The 19,674-nt window shown below is 52.1% G+C and overlaps 1 protein-coding gene across 3 annotated transcripts in view; it reads right to left on the bottom strand.

The window, feature by feature from the left end:
- The window catches only part of LOC136580606 (H-2 class II histocompatibility antigen, E-S beta chain-like), a 474,076-nt gene that overhangs the window by 440,569 nt on the left and 13,833 nt on the right, over nt 1-19,674 (bottom strand). For all 3 annotated transcript variants that reach the window (XR_010786989.1, XM_066581295.1, XM_066581294.1), the window contains exon 2: nt 9,330-9,608. Coding sequence is in view for 2 of the 3 variants with exons in the window: in XM_066581295.1 (XP_066437392.1) it covers nt 9,330-9,608 (279 nt within the window). In the remaining variant the exon portion in view is untranslated. The remainder of the gene's footprint in view (nt 1-9,329; nt 9,609-19,674) is intronic.

The following is a 19,674-nucleotide window of genomic DNA, read 5'->3' as shown; positions in this document are numbered from 1 at the left end:
TCCTCACAGACTGTAAGCTCGTGTCCCCCCCCCCCACACTTCCTCCTCACAGACTGTAAGCTCGTGTCCCCCCCCCACACTTCCTCCTCACAGACTGTAAGCTCGTGTCCCCCCCCCACACTTCCTCCTCACAGACTGTAAGCTCGTGTCCCCCCCCCACACTTCCTCCTCACAGACTGTAAGCTCGTGTCCCCCCCCCACACTTCCTCCTCACAGACTGTAAGCTCGTGTCCCCCCCCCACACTTCCTCCTCACAGACTGTAAGCTCGTGTCCCCCCCCACACTTCCTCCTCACAGACTGTAAGCTCGTGTCCCCCCCCACACTTCCTCCTCACAGACTGTAAGCTCGTGTCCCCCCCCACACTTCCTCCTCACAGACTGTAAGCTCGTGTCCCCCCCCACACTTCCTCCTCACAGACTGTAAGCTCGTGTCCCCCCCCACACTTCCTCCTCACAGACTGTAAGCTCGTGTCCCCCCCCACACTTCCTCCTCACAGACTGTAAGCTCGTGTCCCCCCCCACACTTCCTCCTCACAGACTGTAAGCTCGTGTCCCCCCCCACACTTCCTCCTCACAGACTGTAAGCTCGTGTCCCCCCCCACACTTCCTCCTCACAGACTGTAAGCTCGTGTCCCCCCCCACACTTCCTCCTCACAGACTGTAAGCTCGTGTCCCCCCCCACACTTCCTCCTCACAGACTGTAAGCTCGTGTCCCCCCCCACACTTCCTCCTCACAGACTGTAAGCTCGTGTCCCCCCCCACACTTCCTCCTCACAGACTGTAAGCTCGTGTCCCCCCCCACACTTCCTCCTCACAGACTGTAAGCTCGTGTCCCCCCCCACACTTCCTCCTCACAGACTGTAAGCTCGTGTCCCCCCCCACACTTCCTCCTCACAGACTGTAAGCTCGTGTCCCCCCCCACACTTCCTCCTCACAGACTGTAAGCTCGTGTCCCCCCCCACACTTCCTCCTCACAGACTGTAAGCTCGTGTCCCCCCCCACACTTCCTCCTCACAGACTGTAAGCTCGTGTCCCCCCCCACACTTCCTCCTCACAGACTGTAAGCTCGTGTCCCCCCCCACACTTCCTCCTCACAGACTGTAAGCTCGTGTCCCCCCCCACACTTCCTCCTCACAGACTGTAAGCTCGTGTCCCCCCCCACACTTCCTCCTCACAGACTGTAAGCTCGTGTCCCCCCCCACACTTCCTCCTCACAGACTGTAAGCTCGTGTCCCCCCCCCACACTTCCTCCTCACAGACTGTAAGCTCGTGTCCCCCCCCACACTTCCTCCTCACAGACTGTAAGCTCGTGTCCCCCCCCACACTTCCTCCTCACAGACTGTAAGCTCGTGTCCCCCCCCACACTTCCTCCTCACAGACTGTAAGCTCGTGTCCCCCCCCACACTTCCTCCTCACAGACTGTAAGCTCGTGTCCCCCCCCACACTTCCTCCTCACAGACTGTAAGCTCGTGTCCCCCCCCACACTTCCTCCTCACAGACTGTAAGCTCGTGTCCCCCCCCACACTTCCTCCTCACAGACTGTAAGCTCGTGTCCCCCCCCACACTTCCTCCTCACAGACTGTAAGCTCGTGTCCCCCCCCACACTTCCTCCTCACAGACTGTAAGCTCGTGTCCCCCCCCACACTTCCTCCTCACAGACTGTAAGCTCGTGTCCCCCCCCACACTTCCTCCTCACAGACTGTAAGCTCGTGTCCCCCCCCACACTTCCTCCTCACAGACTGTAAGCTCGTGTCCCCCCCCACACTTCCTCCTCACAGACTGTAAGCTCGTGTCCCCCCCCACACTTCCTCCTCACAGACTGTAAGCTCGTGTCCCCCCCCACACTTCCTCCTCACAGACTGTAAGCTCGTGTCCCCCCCCACACTTCCTCCTCACAGACTGTAAGCTCGTGTCCCCCCCCACACTTCCTCCTCACAGACTGTAAGCTCGTGTCCCCCCCCACACTTCCTCCTCACAGACTGTAAGCTCGTGTCCCCCCCCACACTTCCTCCTCACAGACTGTAAGCTCGTGTCCCCCCCCACACTTCCTCCTCACAGACTGTAAGCTCGTGTCCCCCCCCACACTTCCTCCTCACAGACTGTAAGCTCGTGTCCCCCCCCACACTTCCTCCTCACAGACTGTAAGCTCGTGTCCCCCCCCACACTTCCTCCTCACAGACTGTAAGCTCGTGTCCCCCCCCCACACTTCCTCCTCACAGACTGTAAGCTCGTGTCCCCCCCCCACACTTCCTCCTCACAGACTGTAAGCTCGTGTCCCCCCCCACACTTCCTCCTCACAGACTGTAAGCTCGTGTCCCCCCCCACACTTCCTCCTCACAGACTGTAAGCTCGTGTCCCCCCCCACACTTCCTCCTCACAGACTGTAAGCTCGTGTCCCCCCCCACACTTCCTCCTCACAGACTGTAAGCTCGTGTCCCCCCCCACACTTCCTCCTCACAGACTGTAAGCTCGTGTCCCCCCCCACACTTCCTCCTCACAGACTGTAAGCTCGTGTCCCCCCCCACACTTCCTCCTCACAGACTGTAAGCTCGTGTCCCCCCCCACACTTCCTCCTCACAGACTGTAAGCTCGTGTCCCCCCCCACACTTCCTCCTCACAGACTGTAAGCTCGTGTCCCCCCCCACACTTCCTCCTCACAGACTGTAAGCTCGTGTCCCCCCCCACACTTCCTCCTCACAGACTGTAAGCTCGTGTCCCCCCCCACACTTCCTCCTCACAGACTGTAAGCTCGTGTCCCCCCCCACACTTCCTCCTCACAGACTGTAAGCTCGTGTCCCCCCCCACACTTCCTCCTCACAGACTGTAAGCTCGTGTCCCCCCCCACACTTCCTCCTCACAGACTGTAAGCTCGTGTCCCCCCCCACACTTCCTCCTCACAGACTGTAAGCTCGTGTCCCCCCCCACACTTCCTCCTCACAGACTGTAAGCTCGTGTCCCCCCCCCACACTTCCTCCTCACAGACTGTAAGCTCGTGTCCCCCCCCACACTTCCTCCTCACAGACTGTAAGCTCGTGTCCCCCCCCACACTTCCTCCTCACAGACTGTAAGCTCGTGTCCCCCCCCACACTTCCTCCTCACAGACTGTAAGCTCGTGTCCCCCCCCACACTTCCTCCTCACAGACTGTAAGCTCGTGTCCCCCCCCACACTTCCTCCTCACAGACTGTAAGCTCGTGTCCCCCCCCACACTTCCTCCTCACAGACTGTAAGCTCGTGTCCCCCCCCACACTTCCTCCTCACAGACTGTAAGCTCGTGTCCCCCCCCACACTTCCTCCTCACAGACTGTAAGCTCGTGTCCCCCCCCACACTTCCTCCTCACAGACTGTAAGCTCGTGTCCCCCCCCACACTTCCTCCTCACAGACTGTAAGCTCGTGTCCCCCCCCACACTTCCTCCTCACAGACTGTAAGCTCGTGTCCCCCCCCACACTTCCTCCTCACAGACTGTAAGCTCGTGTCCCCCCCCACACTTCCTCCTCACAGACTGTAAGCTCGTGTCCCCCCCCACACTTCCTCCTCACAGACTGTAAGCTCGTGTCCCCCCCCACACTTCCTCCTCACAGACTGTAAGCTCGTGTCCCCCCCCACACTTCCTCCTCACAGACTGTAAGCTCGTGTCCCCCCCCACACTTCCTCCTCACAGACTGTAAGCTCGTGTCCCCCCCCCACACTTCCTCCTCACAGACTGTAAGCTCGTGTCCCCCCCCACACTTCCTCCTCACAGACTGTAAGCTCGTGTCCCCCCCCACACTTCCTCCTCACAGACTGTAAGCTCGTGTCCCCCCCCCACACTTCCTCCTCACAGACTGTAAGCTCGTGTCCCCCCCCCACACTTCCTCCTCACAGACTGTAAGTTCGTGTCCCCCCCCACACTTCCTCCTCACAGACTGTAAGCTCGTGTCCCCCCCCACACTTCCTCCTCACAGACTGTAAGCTCGTGTCCCCCACCACACTTCCTCCTCACAGACTGTAAGTTCGTGTCCCCCCCCCACACTTCCTCCTCACAGACTGTAAGCTCGTGTCCCCCCCCCACACTTCCTCCTCACAGACTGTAAGCTCGTGTCCCCCCCCACACTTCCTCCTCACAGACTGTAAGCTCGTGTCCCCCCCCACACTTCCTCCTCACAGACTGTAAGCTCGTGTCCCCCCCCACACTTCCTCCTCACAGACTGTAAGCTCGTGTCCCCCCCCACACTTCCTCCTCACAGACTGTAAGCTCGTGTCCCCACACTTCCTCCTCACAGACTGTAAGCTCGTGTCCCCCCCCACACTTCCTCCTCACAGACTGTAAGCTCGTGTCCCCCCCCACACTTCCTCCTCACAGACTGTAAGCTCGTGTCCCCCCCCACACTTCCTCCTCACAGACTGTAAGCTCGTGTCCCCCCCCACACTTCCTCCTCACAGACTGTAAGCTCGTGTCCCCCCCCCACCTTCCTCCTCACAGACTGTAAGCTCGTGTCCCCCCCCCACCTTCCTCCTCACAGACTGTAAGCTCGTGTCCCCCCCCACCTTCCTCCTCACAGACTGTAAGCTCGTGTCCCCCCCCACCTTCCTCCTCACAGACTGTAAGCTCGTGTCCCCCCCACCTTCCTCCTCACAGACTGTAAGCTCGTGTCCCCCCCACCTTCCTCCTCACAGACTGTAAGCTCGTGTCCCCCCCCACCTTCCTCCTCACAGACTGTAAGCTCGTGTCCCCCCCCACCTTCCTCCTCACAGACTGTAAGCTCGTGTCCCCCCCCACCTTCCTCCTCACAGACTGTAAGCTCGTGTCCCCCCCCCACCTTCCTCCTCACAGAGCCAAGGGAGCTGGAAACGTTTCTTCAGCCCTGCCGGCGCAGCAGCCTGCGTGTAACACTATAAACACGAAGTACAAAGATGTGCCGCGATTTCAGCCCATTCATTTCAATGGGAGATACAGAGCTGAAAACGGCCAAGAAGCGTTGGGAACACTGTGCTCAGCCTTGTGTGAGCAGCCCCATGGGAATGAGTGGGGGCCTAGTACACTGCACAAAACACCCGTCAGGGAGGCCTAAGGCCTAATTCCCACGGAGGGATTTCCGCAGCGTAAAATGCGGCGTTTCACCACAGCCATTAGGTTCTATTGAACCCAATAGCTCAATGTACACACTGCGGAATTCCACCGCGGAATACGCGTGGACGGCTTCCATTGTAGTCAATGGAGGCCACCAATCACGCTATACGTCCGCTGTAGCATAGCAGAAGTATAGCGTGAATACGTGCACCGCCCACCGTGTCACATGATGCTGCCGGCGCGCCATGGCCGTGTGCATGAGGCCTAATCCTCCTTATTTAGGGATAACCCGATACAGTGGCCATCACTACTGGCTGACAGACCTCTTTACCTGCCACCCACTGTCAATTTCTGCCCACTGGTTCTCCATCTAGAGGTGGGCATACATCTCTGACCAGGCTGCAGGGTCCTAATGTCCACCACAGTGCAGCCAGAGCAATCCGATGACATCCCGCTTTCACTTTCCCTCCCGGTCACAGCGTTCTACCGCGGTTTTGAGAGCGCTGAAAACGCTCCCTATTGATTTCAATGGACGACGCATTATATTTAAAAAGCGGAAATGCAGGAAAAAAGAACAAACTGCGCTGTTATAGACATAAGAACGCTGCGTTCTAATGCTCGTCTGCAAGGACCCATTAAAAGCAATAGGAGCGTCTTACCGCAATCTGCGCAGCGCTTATCGCGGTACAAAGCTTCGTGTGTGAGAGCGGCCTCAGTGACGGCCAATACATCTCATTACTGGCCACACTAAACCTGCAGAGACATCTTCTAAAGGCGGTGGCTGACAACTACTGACAGCCCGGCTCCTGCTCCAACCGCCAGGAATGGAGAAAGCTCAGATCCTGGCTGTCTAACCTCTTATAGACTGCAGTGGCTTATAAGCAGATGAGGGGGGAGGGGCTACATCTGTCACCCATCAGCACCCTGCAATGTACCAATGGCTTCCCATGGCCACCAGGTCTGTAATACAGCCTATGAGGCCCGCCTCCTGCAGAGTCTGATAGGCTGTTATCATAGGGGTAGTAGAATGCACTCCACAATGGCCCATTCACACGGAGCGATTATTGCTCAAAACTCGTTCAAACAAATGAATCTGAGAGATAATTGTTTAGTGCATATGTGATAAAACAAATCGCTCACTGTTCACTGTGGTTGTAAAAGCACCAGAAGTACTGCAGTGTACTATCAGTGATCGAACGATCAAATCTGCAAATCCCCTTCAGGGAATAAAATAAGCTTCATTTTTGAGAAACAATAATTGAGTTAAGTTATTAACCCCTTAAGGACACGGCCTATTTTAACCCCTTAAGGACACGGCCTATGTTGGCGTTGAGGACCGAACGATTTTTGTTTTTTTTCATCTCCATTTTTCACCAGCCATAACTTTTTTATTTTTCTGTCGACGCGGCCGTATAAGGGCTTGTTTTTTGCGTGGCGAACTGTAGTTTTTATTGGTACCATTTTTGGGTACATAGACTATATTGTAAAACTTTTTATTTTTTTTTTTTATGATCGTAAGGAGAGAAAACGCATCAATTCTGCCACAGATATTTTTTTTTTTAAGCGTTAATTATGCAGCATAAATGATACACTACATTTTTTTCTGCGGGATGGTACGGTTACAACGATACCAAAATTCTTTTTTTTTCAGGTTTTTCCACAATAAAAACCCTTTTTTGGAAGTTATTTTTTTCTAAAATCACTGCATTCAGTCCTATAACTTTTATTTTTCCATGTACGGAGCTCTATGAGGGCTTATTTTTTGCGAGACGAGTTGTAGTTTTCTTTGGCACCATTTTGGGGTACATATGCTTTTTTATCCCTTTTATTGCGTTTTTTGGGGAGGCAAAATGCTAAAAATTTGCATTTTGCCTTAGTTTTTTTGCGTTTTTAAAAACGCTTTTTACCATGCAGGATAAAAAGCGAGTTCAATTTATTGTACGCGTCATTACGGATGTGTCTATACAAAATATGTGGGATTTTTTTTATTGCTAATATGAGAAAAAGCATAAAAAAAAAAAGGGGTTTAACATTTTTTTTTTTATACACAGTCTGTGGCCCTCTGAGGGACTTCCACTGCAGCACTGCAGATCGCTACGATAAGACATGGCAGGACTTCTCTCCTGCCATGAATTATTGCTTATTATAGCGATCTTAGGCAATGGCAATACAGGACTCCGGTATCTGGCATCCTGTTGCCATAGCAACCAGCCGGGCTCTTGCGATGTTATCGCGAGAGCGGGCTGGAGTCACAGAGGGAGCGCGCTCCCTCCATGAACCCTTTCCCTGTCGCAATCTACTTAGATCGCGGCAGGGCAGGGGTTAACAGCGGGAGGTGTTTGGGCTGTTAACCCGGCAGCGGGAGTCGGCTGTCGCATCGGGGGGCTGGCTACTAGTGACAGCTCGCTCCCGCTGCGGGATAGCGCAAGATCTGCTAGGATCTCGCGCTATCCCTATGACGTAAGGGTGCGTCATTTCACGGAAACTTCCTGGCTCCCATGACGTACCCTTACGTCATGTGGAGGGAAGGGGTTAAACGGATAAAATTTCCAAACCCCTTTAACCCCATAAGCTGCCATTGCAGATGGTCTATTAATACAGATCGCCGTACAGGGAAGAAGAAAAAAAAAAAAAAAAAAGTAAAAATAAATATGAAAAAAATTAAAAAAAAAGTTTTATTAAAAGATAAACCAACACATATTTGGTATTGCTGTGCTTGTAAAGGTCCGATCTATGAAAGTAAGGCCCCCTGCACACGGGCTGATGTCCATTACAGAATCCGGAGGGGGTGTCCGTCCCTGCCACGTTATGGAGCAGTGATTCTTCCTGCACGTGAGCAGAAGCCGAATGGGGTTTCGGCTCGTGGAGGAAAAATTGCAGCCTGCTCTATTTTTGCGCGGATTCTGTGCAGACGGCTTCCAATGAAGTCACTGAAAGCCGTCCGATCTGTGGCCGTCCGCAAGTGACGTTGTGGATTCTGTGTCATCACCAAAAAATAGTCTGTACTGTGCAGATCCGATGGCGAGACGTGCGGATCATCCGCAGGACAGATGAAGGAAAGCTGCTGCCAGGGCAGGAGTCCGCTGCGAGACCCGACCCGCCCGTGTGCCCAAGGCATTCCTTATCTCACGCAGTGAATGTTGTAAGAACAATATAACTAAACTTCAGAACTGCAGCTGCTGGGTCGGCCCGTCTACAAGAAAAATGTAAGCCTGGGTTCACACAGGGCAGATTTGCTGCGGATTGCCGTTGCATATCCGCACTGTGGCAAAACCGCTGCGTTTGCAGTGCAATGCAGCACAAATGAGTTTTGCCAAAAAGCTGTTCTCACAGGACGGATTTTTTCCGCACAGCCGCAGTGCGGAAATGCAACTGAAGCGCGGTTTTAAAAGATGCAGCATGTCCATTCTTCTGTCTTTTCCGCAGCGCTTTTTTGTCCATAGACCTCTATGGACGCAGCCAAAACCACACCAAATACGCGGCAAAAAGTAAAAAAAGCGCTGTGGAAAAAAAAACACTTGCGGATTTTTCCGCATGAAAATCTGCAAGCCAAAATTAACCTTTGAAGCGGTTTTGCCGCAGAAGCAGTTCTTCTGCAGTAAAACCGCAACGGAAAAAACGCGGCAAATCCGCCCTGTGCTCCCATTCATTTCAATGGGGCTGCTCACACAAGACTGAAAGCGCTGCATGTTCTATCTTCAGCATTTTCAGCTCCTATTGAAATGAATGAGCAGCGTTTTGCAGACGCCCTGTGTGAGGGAGGCCTGAGGCTGCCTGTCTACGGGCGGTTTTGCATTGCGTTCCCCGCGTCGATAATCCAGTTGCGGGGAATGCAGTGCACACTTTCCATAGCGTTGCTATGGAAACCGCAGCAATTCTCCGCTCGCGGGCAGCAAATTGCAGCATGCTGTGAATTGCCACGATTCTCCGCAGTGAGTTGATCTGTCGGATAGGCTCAGGGTGGAGATCCGTCTGCTGGCTCCTGCTCCCCGGCGGCGGCCCTCGTGGCGGAGATCCACCGCAGGACACCGCAGCGCCCGTGGACCGGCAGCCTGAGGGCTTTTACACAATAGCGGGTTTTTCCCCCCAAATGTCAGTGGAACTTTCTAATGTTAAAATCACATCACACAAAAACACAAGTGAGTAAAAGGGCCTTATGTATCCACAGGGGTGCGAGGAGAAGCTACAAGCCGGCCTGCAATAAGAGCCGCTGTCAGCAGGAAGCCAGAAGTAGCGGCTGTGTAACGTGCGGTGTGTACAGGGTGTAGTGCAGCCTCACCTCTCCGGCCTATGGCTCCTGATGCCTCAGCCACTCCATAGTTGTAGATACAGAATCTCTCCACAGAACTCCTCTCCTGTGCCAGGAGATCCTTATCCTTGTTCCAGATATCCGCATCTATTTTCCCGAACTCGTTGTTCCACACGAAATATCCCACATCGCTGTCAAAGTAAACATCATTCTCCTGGTTGTAGATGTATCTGTCCAGGAACCGCACCCGCTGCGTGCCGTTTATAAAGTGACATTCATTGGTTCCTGATTCTACGAAGTCCCCGACATCTGTGGAGGAGAGGAGAGGTGAGACGGACCCGCAGGACACAGTGGAGGTCTGCCCCCTGCCGGCCGGGGTCACAGGACTCTAGCAGAGGAGTCTGTAGTAGATACAGGAGTGCAGCGGGGGAGTTACTGCAGCTGTGGGGTAATTGAGAGGTGTATGAGGGGGGGGGGGGGGCGAGTGAGCTTGTCGGAGAGACAGGAGGAGTTTATGGCGGGGGCGGGGGGTCTGAAAGGCACATGTGGGGCTGCAGGATGTCTGTGCGCATATTAGCACTAACTGCTTAGGTTAAGCAGCGCTGCTGATTAGAGCCACCTGATTGGCTCTTCGGCACCACGTGACTACACAGCGTGCACGCGCATTGCCTTCAGCGGCCGTGCACTACACACTACACTTAAGCAGCACGGGGTTAGGTTTAGGGTTAGGTGTAGGGTTAGTTTGAGGGTTTAGGGTTAGGTTTACCTAACCCTAAACCTAACCCCGTGTTGCTTAAGTGTAGTGCACGTCTGCTTAACTGTACTGTGTAGTGCAGGGCTGCTGAAGGCAATGCGCGTGCACGCTGTGTAGTCACGTGGTGCCGAAGAGCCAATCAGGTGGCTCTAATCAGCAGCACTGCTTAACCTAAGCAGTTAGTGCAGCAGCTAAACGGAGCTCTGATATTGGTGGTCATGTGATGCTAGGGTCATGTGACTCGTTCTACATGGACAGCACGCTGCACCTCATAGCTGTGCACGATCTGTGTGGTTGGTTTATGGTGTGGAAAAGGTCAATGAAATGCAGGATAGAGGAGGGAAGATGGGGGTCCATGGGGTGCAGCCTGCATGTGGAGGGAGATGGGGGTCCATGGGGTGCGGCCTGCATGTGGAGGAGGATGGGGGTCCATGGGGTGCTGCCTGCATGTAGAGGAGAATGGGAGTATATGGGGTGCAGCCTGCATGTGGAGGGAGATTGGGGTCCATGGGGTGCGGCCTGCATGTGGAGGCAGATGGGGGTCCATGGGGTGCGGCCTGCATGTGGAGGAGGATGGGGGGTCCATGGGGTGCGGCCTGCATGTGGAGGGAGATTGGGGTCCATGGGGTGCGGCCTGCATGTGGAGGGAGATGGGGTGCGGCCTGCATGTGGAGGAGGATGGGGGTCCATGGGGTGCAGCCTGCATGTGGAGGGAGATGTGGGTCCATGGGGTGCGGCCTGCATGTGGAGGGAGATGGGGGTCCATGGGGTGCGGCCTGCATGTGGAGGAGGATGGGGGTCCATGGGGTGCAGCCTGCCTGTGGAGGAGGATGGGGGTCCATGGGGTGCGGCCAGCGTGTGGAGGGAGATGTGGGTCCATGGGGTGCAGCCTGCATGTGGAGGAGGATGGGGGTCCATGGGGTGCGGCCTGCATGTGGAGGAGGATGGGGGTCCATGGGGTGCAGCCTGCATGTGGAGGAGGATGGGGGTCCATGGGGTGCAGCCTGCATGTGGAGGAGGATGGGGGTCCATGGGGTGCGGCCTGCATGTGGAGGAGGATGGGGGTCCATGGGGTGCAGCCTGCATGTGGAGGGAGATGAGGGGCCATGGGGTGCGGCCTGCATGTGGAGGAGGATGGGGGTCCATGGGGTGCGGCCTGCATGTGGAGGAGGATGAGGGTCCATGGGGTGTGGCCTGCATGTGGAGGAGGATGGGGGTCCATGGTGTGCGGCCTGCATGTGGAGGAGGATGGGGGTCCATGGGGTGCAGCCTGCATGTGGAGGAGGATGGGGGTCCATGGGGTGCGGCCTGCATGTGGAGGAGGATTGGGGACCATGAGGGTGAATGCCCACAAACGGATTTCAACCATGTTTCCCGCGCATTAATTCCGCAGCTCTTAGGTTCTATTGGACCCAATAGCTTTCTTCCTGCCAATTCTCAGTTGTGAAATTCTACCACTGATTTCTGCAGCGGGAAGTAAATCGTGGCAGGTTGTTTTTGGATTTACACCGTGGGAGGTCTTCATTATTATAGCATTAATGGAGACCGCAGAAATCTGCACTTTTTCTGCGATCACTTGCCGGCACGTTTTGTTAACCACCGCGGTACTTCGCAGCGTAAATCCGCGGGAGTATCATGCGACAGTCGTGGGCATGAGCCCTAAGGCCTCTTGTACACGGGCAGGATGGACCCCGAATGCGGGATTCCCGCAGCGGAGTTCAACCTGGTGCCCGGCCGGTGACCCCTGCCTACGTGTCCTTCGATTTCTGCCGCAGGACGGACAACTTCCATTGACTTCAATGAAGCGGACCGTGCGTATTCTGCACTAAATCAGAACATGCCGCGATTTCTCACCTGTGAGCAGAAAATCTCAAACGCTTTCCACTCGTGGGCAGGAAATCACGTTTTTCCGTAGCATGCTATGGACTGGATTTGCTGCGAAATCCGGAGGCGGAATTCCGCTTCGGACTTTGCAATTTAAATCCGCCTGTGTGAGGGAGGCCTGAGGCTGCAGTCACACAGCTGAGTCTTTCTCATTGATAGACCTCCCCTCCCCCCACCCCCCCAATCGTTTTTCATGTGTGAATTTTCTCTTGCAGAGAAGCCATAGGCCGCCTGCACACGAGCGGAAATCCCGCCGCTGAAAGTTTGCATAGGAGTGCATTACAATACGCACTCCTATGCAGACGGCCGCGGTTTGGCCGCGCGAAATCCCGCGCGGCAAACAAACCGCGGCATGTCCTAATTTTCTGCGGGGCACGCACTCACCCGGCCGCCGGCTCCGGTCTGCGCATGCGCCGTCTGCGCAGCAGCCGGCACATGAAAGAGCCGGGGCCGCCAGGTGCGGGTGAGTACGCGCTTGTCCCTGCAGGCGCTCGGGTCGGATCGCGCGGCGAGAATTCTCGCTGCCGGATCCGACCCGCTCGTCTGCAGGCGGCCATAAGATAGAAAAATTTCAGCATGTTGTTTTCCTCTGGGAGTCCGCAGAAATCTCGCCCGTCGTTTCCATCGGTGAGAAAAGAAATGGCCTCGCACTCGCATGTATAATGTGATTTTTAATTTTTCCTGTTGAAGATTGATACAAGTTCATAAACCGCACGTTCAGTGAAGCATTATGATGTTTGTCACAAACTGTAATGTGTTCACAATGAACATTGCAATTTTACACTCACAGTTTTGTTCCAGTATTAACAAGCCCTAAGGTGGAGCCTTTGGTAGCTGGGAGCGGGCAATGGAGCGAGGGGGCTTGTGTGAGAGGAAGGGGCATCAAGGGGAGAGGCCCTGTGCGAGAGGAAGGGGTACCAAGGGGAGGGGGCCTGTGCGAGAGAAAAGGGCACCAAGGAGAGGGAGCATGTGCGATAGGAGGGGGCACCAAGGGGAGGGGGCCTGTGAGAGAGGAGGGGGAACCATGGGGCGGGGGGCTGTGTGTGAGAGAAGGGGGCACCAAGGGGATGGGGCCTGTGTGAGAGGATGGGGCACCAAGGAGAGGGGGCCTGTGTGAGAGAAGGGGCTACCAAGGGGAAGGGGCCTGTGTGAGAGCAGGGGGAACCATGGGGGGGGGGGGGTGCAATGGAGCGAGAGGGCTTGTGTGAGAGGAAGGGGCATCTAGGGGAGGGGGCCTGTGTGAGAGGAAGGGGCAGCAAGGGGAGGGGGCCTGTGCGAAAGGAAGGGGCACCAAGAAGAGGGGGCCTGTGTGAGAGGAGGGGGAACCATGGGGGGGGGCTGTGTGTGACAGGAGGGGGCATCAAGCGGAGAGGGCCTGTGTAAGAGGAATAGGGCACCAAGGGGAGGGGGCCTGTGTTAGAGGAGGGGGCATCAAGGGGAGGGGGGCCTTTGTGAGAGGTGGGGGCACCAAGGGGAGGGGGTCTGTGTGAGAGAAGGGGGCACCAAGGGGAGGGAGTCTGTGTGTGAGGTGGGGGCACTATGGGGGGGAGCCTGTGTGTGAGTAGGGGGCACCATGGGGGGGGCCTGTGTGTGAGGAGGGCCCCAGGCGGGTGGCCTGTGTGAGAGGTGAGGGCACACTGTATGGGGGAAGGGTCGGTGTGTCAGGATCAGTTAGTTGTGCACATCACTGAGGCAGAGGGGTCCCAGAAAAGAAACTCTAAAGTGTTGGCTGCAGCTTTTTGCGCGGCTAACTTCGGCACAACTTTGGAGCTTGTGTGAAAGAGCCCATAGTTACAACTACAGTAACAGTCAGGGATGTCCGGTCTGAGTGGGGAAGCTCTACCCTATAAGGGCTGCAGTATTTAGTGATGCTGCTATGTGTCTATATGTATTTACTAGCTGATAGACCCGGCTTCGCCCGAGTTAATTTGGTGCTGGTGTTTATCTGGTGTTCACACGGAAAATCTTATTAAGTCGTGGTTACTTTAGAGATAAAGTGGTTCTTTGCGTTACCCAGGAAACACCATATGGAGGGAACCATGCGACGTTTCATAAAATGACATCGGGAAGTGAGAGAATTAGATTCCATACATAAAATTTGGACACTAATTCTTTTGCGTTTAGAATTGAATAATCGAGTTGGGACCCATTAACTTTTTCTATTTATGACATAATCAATGCCCGTGCCAAATTTCACGTTTCCATGACATCAGGAAGTGAGAGAATTAGATTCCGTACATAAAATTTGGACGCTAATTCTTTTGCGCTTAAAATTGAATAATCGAGTTGGGACCCATAGCTTTTCCTATTTGACATAATCAATGCTCGTGCCAAATTTAAAGTTTCTATGAAATCGGGAAGTGAGAGAATTACATTCCGTATGTAAAATTTGGACGCTAATTCTTTTGCGCTTAGAATTGAATAATCAAGTTGGGACCCATTAGCTTTTCCTATTTATGACATAATCAATGCTCGTGCCAAATTTCACGTTTCTATGACATTGGGAAGTGAGTGATTTAGATTATGTACGTTAAATTTCGACGCCAATTCTTTTGCGCTAGAATTGAGTTGGGACCCAATTTCTTTTCCTATTTTGGAGATAATCTATGCTTGTGCCAAATTTCATGTTTCTACGACATCGGGAAGTTGGAGAACTCTTGGCGAGTCAGTCAGTCAGTCAGTGAGTCAGTGAGGGCTTTCAGCTTTATATATATAGATATAAAATTTGGCTTTTGTTAATGAAGAGTTTGTCTTCAAATTAGGTGGCGAGTTCCCCGAGGTGGTCTCAGGGGTGGTCCCAAATGCACCGATAGCTGTTCTAATTCTATAAAGTGCTCCAGTTGTTACTGCCCAGTGCCTCCCCTGGCCCGTAATTAACAGCGCCACAACCTCCAGCCTTTCATCAGTACTAGTGGCATTGAACTCTTGTAGGTAAGCCATTTGTTTCTGGAGCATGCATGGTACGCTTCCTGCTGTGGGCAGTGGGCTCACAGACGTACTTCACATGTGCCAGGCTGGAAACAAGTATTTGGTGCTGAAATTACTGATGTGAATGTTCTCAGTGAGAGAAACCAAGTAATCCTGTAGATATGAAACCTTCTAATGGCGAACAGAAATGCATGATGCTATTGTGAGCTTTCTAGCCTACTCGGGCACAGACACGATGTGATTAATTTGCATTTAAAAACTACCAGAACAGGATAAGTAGAGAAATAAATACATAAATAGTCACTGATAAAGATATGAAGGTTTTATGGTCTCTGAATTAGTGTTAGGGGGTCACCAGGCCAGAGTGTTATCTGTGCTATAGATTTCTCCTACCTCTCAGTCACACATGAATCCTCTTGAACAATTTAACCCTTTGTTAAGTGTCAAACGTTGTTATAAACTTGTGCTCACAAATTCTTATATGGCGTTGTGACTTGAAATTGCCTTTTAATATGGTCACTTACACATGCTCTATGTTGTGTTTGCTCTCGCCCGCAGGTAATTCTATCTTTATCTGTTTATCGCGTGGTGATGAGATCTCATTCTCACTTTCAGTTTTTGGCCAGTTTCTCCAACGTAACGACTCCCAACAGGACACTTACTGCACCTGATTAGGTACACAACATCAGACGTGGAACATGTGAATGTCCTGGAGATCTTATAGTCCTGCTGTGTGTTGGGGATTTGTATCCTGTCCGCAGTCCGTACATGTGAGCAGGTCTTACAGCTCCTTACCTTACAGGGATAAGTTCCTTTTTATGTGTCAGAGGGCAATGCACTCCTAATTATAAAGTTCCTCAAACTTGGAGGGTGCTTGGAGGCCGCTTTCACACGGGCGACAAAATTGCACGATTTTCCCACGATGTGACAGCATGACAAATCACATGTATGTGAAGCCCATGCTTTCCAATTGGTTCCTTCACATTAGCGATGTTTTGTAGCCTGTTGCATTGTGAGAAAAAAAAATCACGGCATGCTGAATATTGTTATGATTTGCTATGTTTTGAAGGCCATGTTTCCCTATAGAGCAGTGGTGGCTAACCTATGGCACGCATGCCAGAGGTGGCACGCAGAGCCCTCCCTACTGGCATGCGCCGCCATCAGCCACTCACCACTAGTGAATACCGACAGGGGCCGAGGCTCCGCTGTCGATATTCACTCACAGCTCTGCTAACCGCCCTGATCCCAGGGCACACTGTGACGTCAGTGTGCAGCCAGGATCCGCCTCCTCCCTCCCTCGACATCTCCTCTTAGGTCACAGTGTGTGCCGGGATCATCACCGAGCAGTAGAGAAGCTGAGCTTCCAGGAGGAGGAGGGGTAAGTATGTGGGTGTCGGGGGAGGGAACAGGGGGGCGCGGCCACTGTGGGGGGTCACTACTGCACTGGGGGCCGCTGTGGGGGGTCACTATTATACTGGGGGGGTGTCACTATTATCGCTGAGGGGAGTGGTCACTATTACCGCTGGGGGGGTCACTATTATCACTGGGGCCGCTGGGGGGGGGTCACTATTATCGCTGGGTGGGGTCACAATTATCGCTGGGGGGGGTCACTATTATCACTGAAGCCGCTGGGTGGGCTCACTTATCGCTGGGGTGGGTCACTATTACTGTTTGGGTATGTTTACATGTAGTGGAAATGTCTGTTTCAAAATAGACAGGGTGCAGATTTTGACTGCTTTTTGGATACGGAAATGCTGTAGAATTTTCCACAGAAATTTCCGCTGAGGACATTCTGCAGTATTTCAACAACCAAAAAGCAGTCAAAATCTGCACACTGTCTATTTTGAAGCGGCCCTTTCCTTTTTAGAACGACGGGGGTCAAATCATACGTCGTGATAAGCCCCGCCCCCTGACATGTTGGCACTTTGCGATAAATAAGTGGGTTTTGGGTTGCAATTTGGGCACTCGGTCTCTAAAAGGTTCGCCATCACTGCTACAGAGCCTTTTTTATGTTGCATTGCACGAAAATGCATTTGCAACTTTTACAGCAGGAAGTCCTACTGTTTGTACCTAAAATAATCCCTAGCTCTGCCGCACGTCGTCTTCTGAAGCTTCAGCACACTTGTCTATAGTTTTCAGCCAGCACTTTCTGGTTGGGAGGTTCAAAATCCCTGCCTCTAGGAAGCACTGGCTTTTATTGGTTCATGGAGCACTGCAGTGATTGGCTGAGCTGCAGCTCTGGATGAACCAATCACAGCCATTGCATTGAATGGCTGTGATTGGTTCATCAAGCACTGCAGAGCCAGTGCTTCCTGGAGGCGAGGTTTTTGAACCCCTGACCAGGAAGCTCTGCGGGAAAACTTCAAGCAAGTTTACCTGCCAGGAAAAGTGCGGCGAAGCAGACAGCAGCTGTTGGGTGATGTATTGTTTTGTTGTTTTTTTTTTATGCAGCCAGGGCTTATTTTTGGAGTAGGGCTTATATTTCAAGCCCCTGGGTCCATTCCCTAAAAACCCGGCTAAAGAGCGCAACAAAGTCGTGAGAAAACGCAGCAATAGCACACAGAACACAGATGCGAAATCGCTACGATTTTCTCACGGCAATATTGTTGTTGCCCGTGTGAGAGGCCTAACACAGAAGGGGAGGGTCCAGGAATATGATGTTCAGACAGTCATCCTTGGGCAGGGTAGGATGGAGTTTCTCTGCAGTTTTCCCTAGTACCTCTAGCTGTGAATTGTAGGTCATAACTAGAGGCACACGGCCTCTAGTAATCTAGAAATCAACTTCTCCAATACACAGAAGGAATGAAACAACTTTTGACACTTTCAACGGAGGCCTAAATTCTTCAAAATGGTTTCATGCGTGACTGGGAAATATGATGTGATTGTTCTTAGTAAGAGAAACCAAGTAATCCTGTAGATATGATACCTCTTAATGGCTAACAAATACATGATGTTATAGCGAGCTTTCGAGTTCTGTCTACCCTTCATCAGGCTAATGAATGAAACTAGTTTAGATAGCACACAAATATAACACACAGATGTAGAGGGGAGGTGGGACACCCCTCTTGATCTAAATAAATGTTCACACATAAAAATTTGAGACTTGGAATAGCAAAAGACAATCTGAGCAGAAAGATAAATACTAAATCAGTCCAATGAGCTGAGGAATGTGACAGTATTGTGATGTCTCTTATCTCTAATGCACATAGAAGAAAATGGAAATACTACCTCTGCAGCACCACCTATTGTATGGAAATATTCTTCAATCAATTTCAGATTTTTTTGAGAAAAATAAACAATGATTGGGAAGAGGACACCTATCTTGATCTCCTTCAGACCTTTTCATATTCCCCACTTATGCAAGAATCCCAGGCTGAGGTTCATTCCATTCTTAAGGGTATCAAACATGGCCATAAACTTATACTCCCAGATTCTTCTGTGACGCTGTGACTTGAAGTTGCCCTTCAGTATGATAACTCATCTGCTCAATGCTATGTCCGTGACCACAAAAATGTTTTGCCACTGGTAATTCCATCTTTTCCTCTCCAATTAAGTGGCGATAAGATCTCATCCTGGCTTTCAGTTTTCGTCCTGTCTGCCCGATATAAAGCCCGCCAGGACATTTACTGCACATGATCAGGTACACAACATCAGACGTGGAACATGTGAATGTCCACGGGATCTTATAGTCCGGCTGTGTGTTGGGGATTTGTATCCTGTCTGCGGTCCGTACATGTCAGCAGGTCTTGAAGTTCCTTACATTACATGGATAAGTTCCTTTTTGAGTGTCCGAGGGCAATGCACTCCTGATTATAAGGTTCCTCAAATTAGGAGGTTGCCTGTAACCTCTAACTGTGAATTGTAGGTCACTACTAGAGGTACACGACCGGTTTTTTTTTCTCCTTGTATTGGAGTAGTTGATTTCTGGGTATCCTGGTGGCTCTGGTGATTTAGTCATCAAATGAGGTGGGATGGTAGCCCTGATTTAAAAAAATGTCTTTTTTAAATTGTGTAAATGTTCCTCTCTGTCTGTTGGATGGGACACGATCTGGTTGTATCTGATGGCTTGGCTGTAAACAATAGACTTTTTGATGTGTTTGGGATGGAAACTCTCCCATCTGAGGTTTGTGGGTCGATCAATCAGTTTCTGGTATAGGGAGGAGTTTGAAATTTTTATGGTGTTGTCCAAAAAGTTGATTTCTGTATACGAGTAGCTTAACCCCTTCCCGCTGCAGGGCGTAAGTTTACGTCCTAGCAGCCTGGTACTTCCCGCAACAGGGCGTAAACTTACATCCTGGAGATAGCGCAGGATCACATAAGATCCCGCGCTCTCTCGCAGCGGGAGCCGGCTGTCAGTCACAGCGGGGGGGCATCAGAGATGCGCCCCCGCTGTTAACCCCTTCCCTGCCGCGATCTAAGTAGATCGCGGCAGGGAAAGAGTTCACAGAGGGACACTGGCGTCCTGTATTGCCTGTGCCTATAATCGCTGTACAAGCGATAAGGCATGGCAGAGCAGTAGCTCTGCCATGCCTTATACCAGCGATCATCAGGGCAGTGGTTAAAGTCCCTCAGAGGGACACAAACAGTGTAAAAAAAACAAAGATTAAAAAAAGAATTAAAAAAAATGTAAAAAAAAGAGTTTAAAAAACCATTTTTTAATGCTTTTTCTCAGATTAGCATAAAAAAAGGTAAAAAAAAAAAATAAAACCCCACATATTTGGTATTGTCGCGTCCGTAACGACGCGTACAATAAGTTGCACATGCTTTTGACTGTGCACGGAAAAAAACGCAAAAAAAAAAACGCTAAAA

Source organism: Eleutherodactylus coqui, chromosome 10 (genome assembly GCF_035609145.1).
Source record: "Eleutherodactylus coqui strain aEleCoq1 chromosome 10, aEleCoq1.hap1, whole genome shotgun sequence".
Lineage (NCBI taxonomy): Eukaryota > Metazoa > Chordata > Amphibia > Anura > Eleutherodactylidae > Eleutherodactylus > Eleutherodactylus coqui.
Note: the sequence above shows the minus strand (reverse complement) of the source record. Positions and strands in the feature narration are given on the sequence as shown.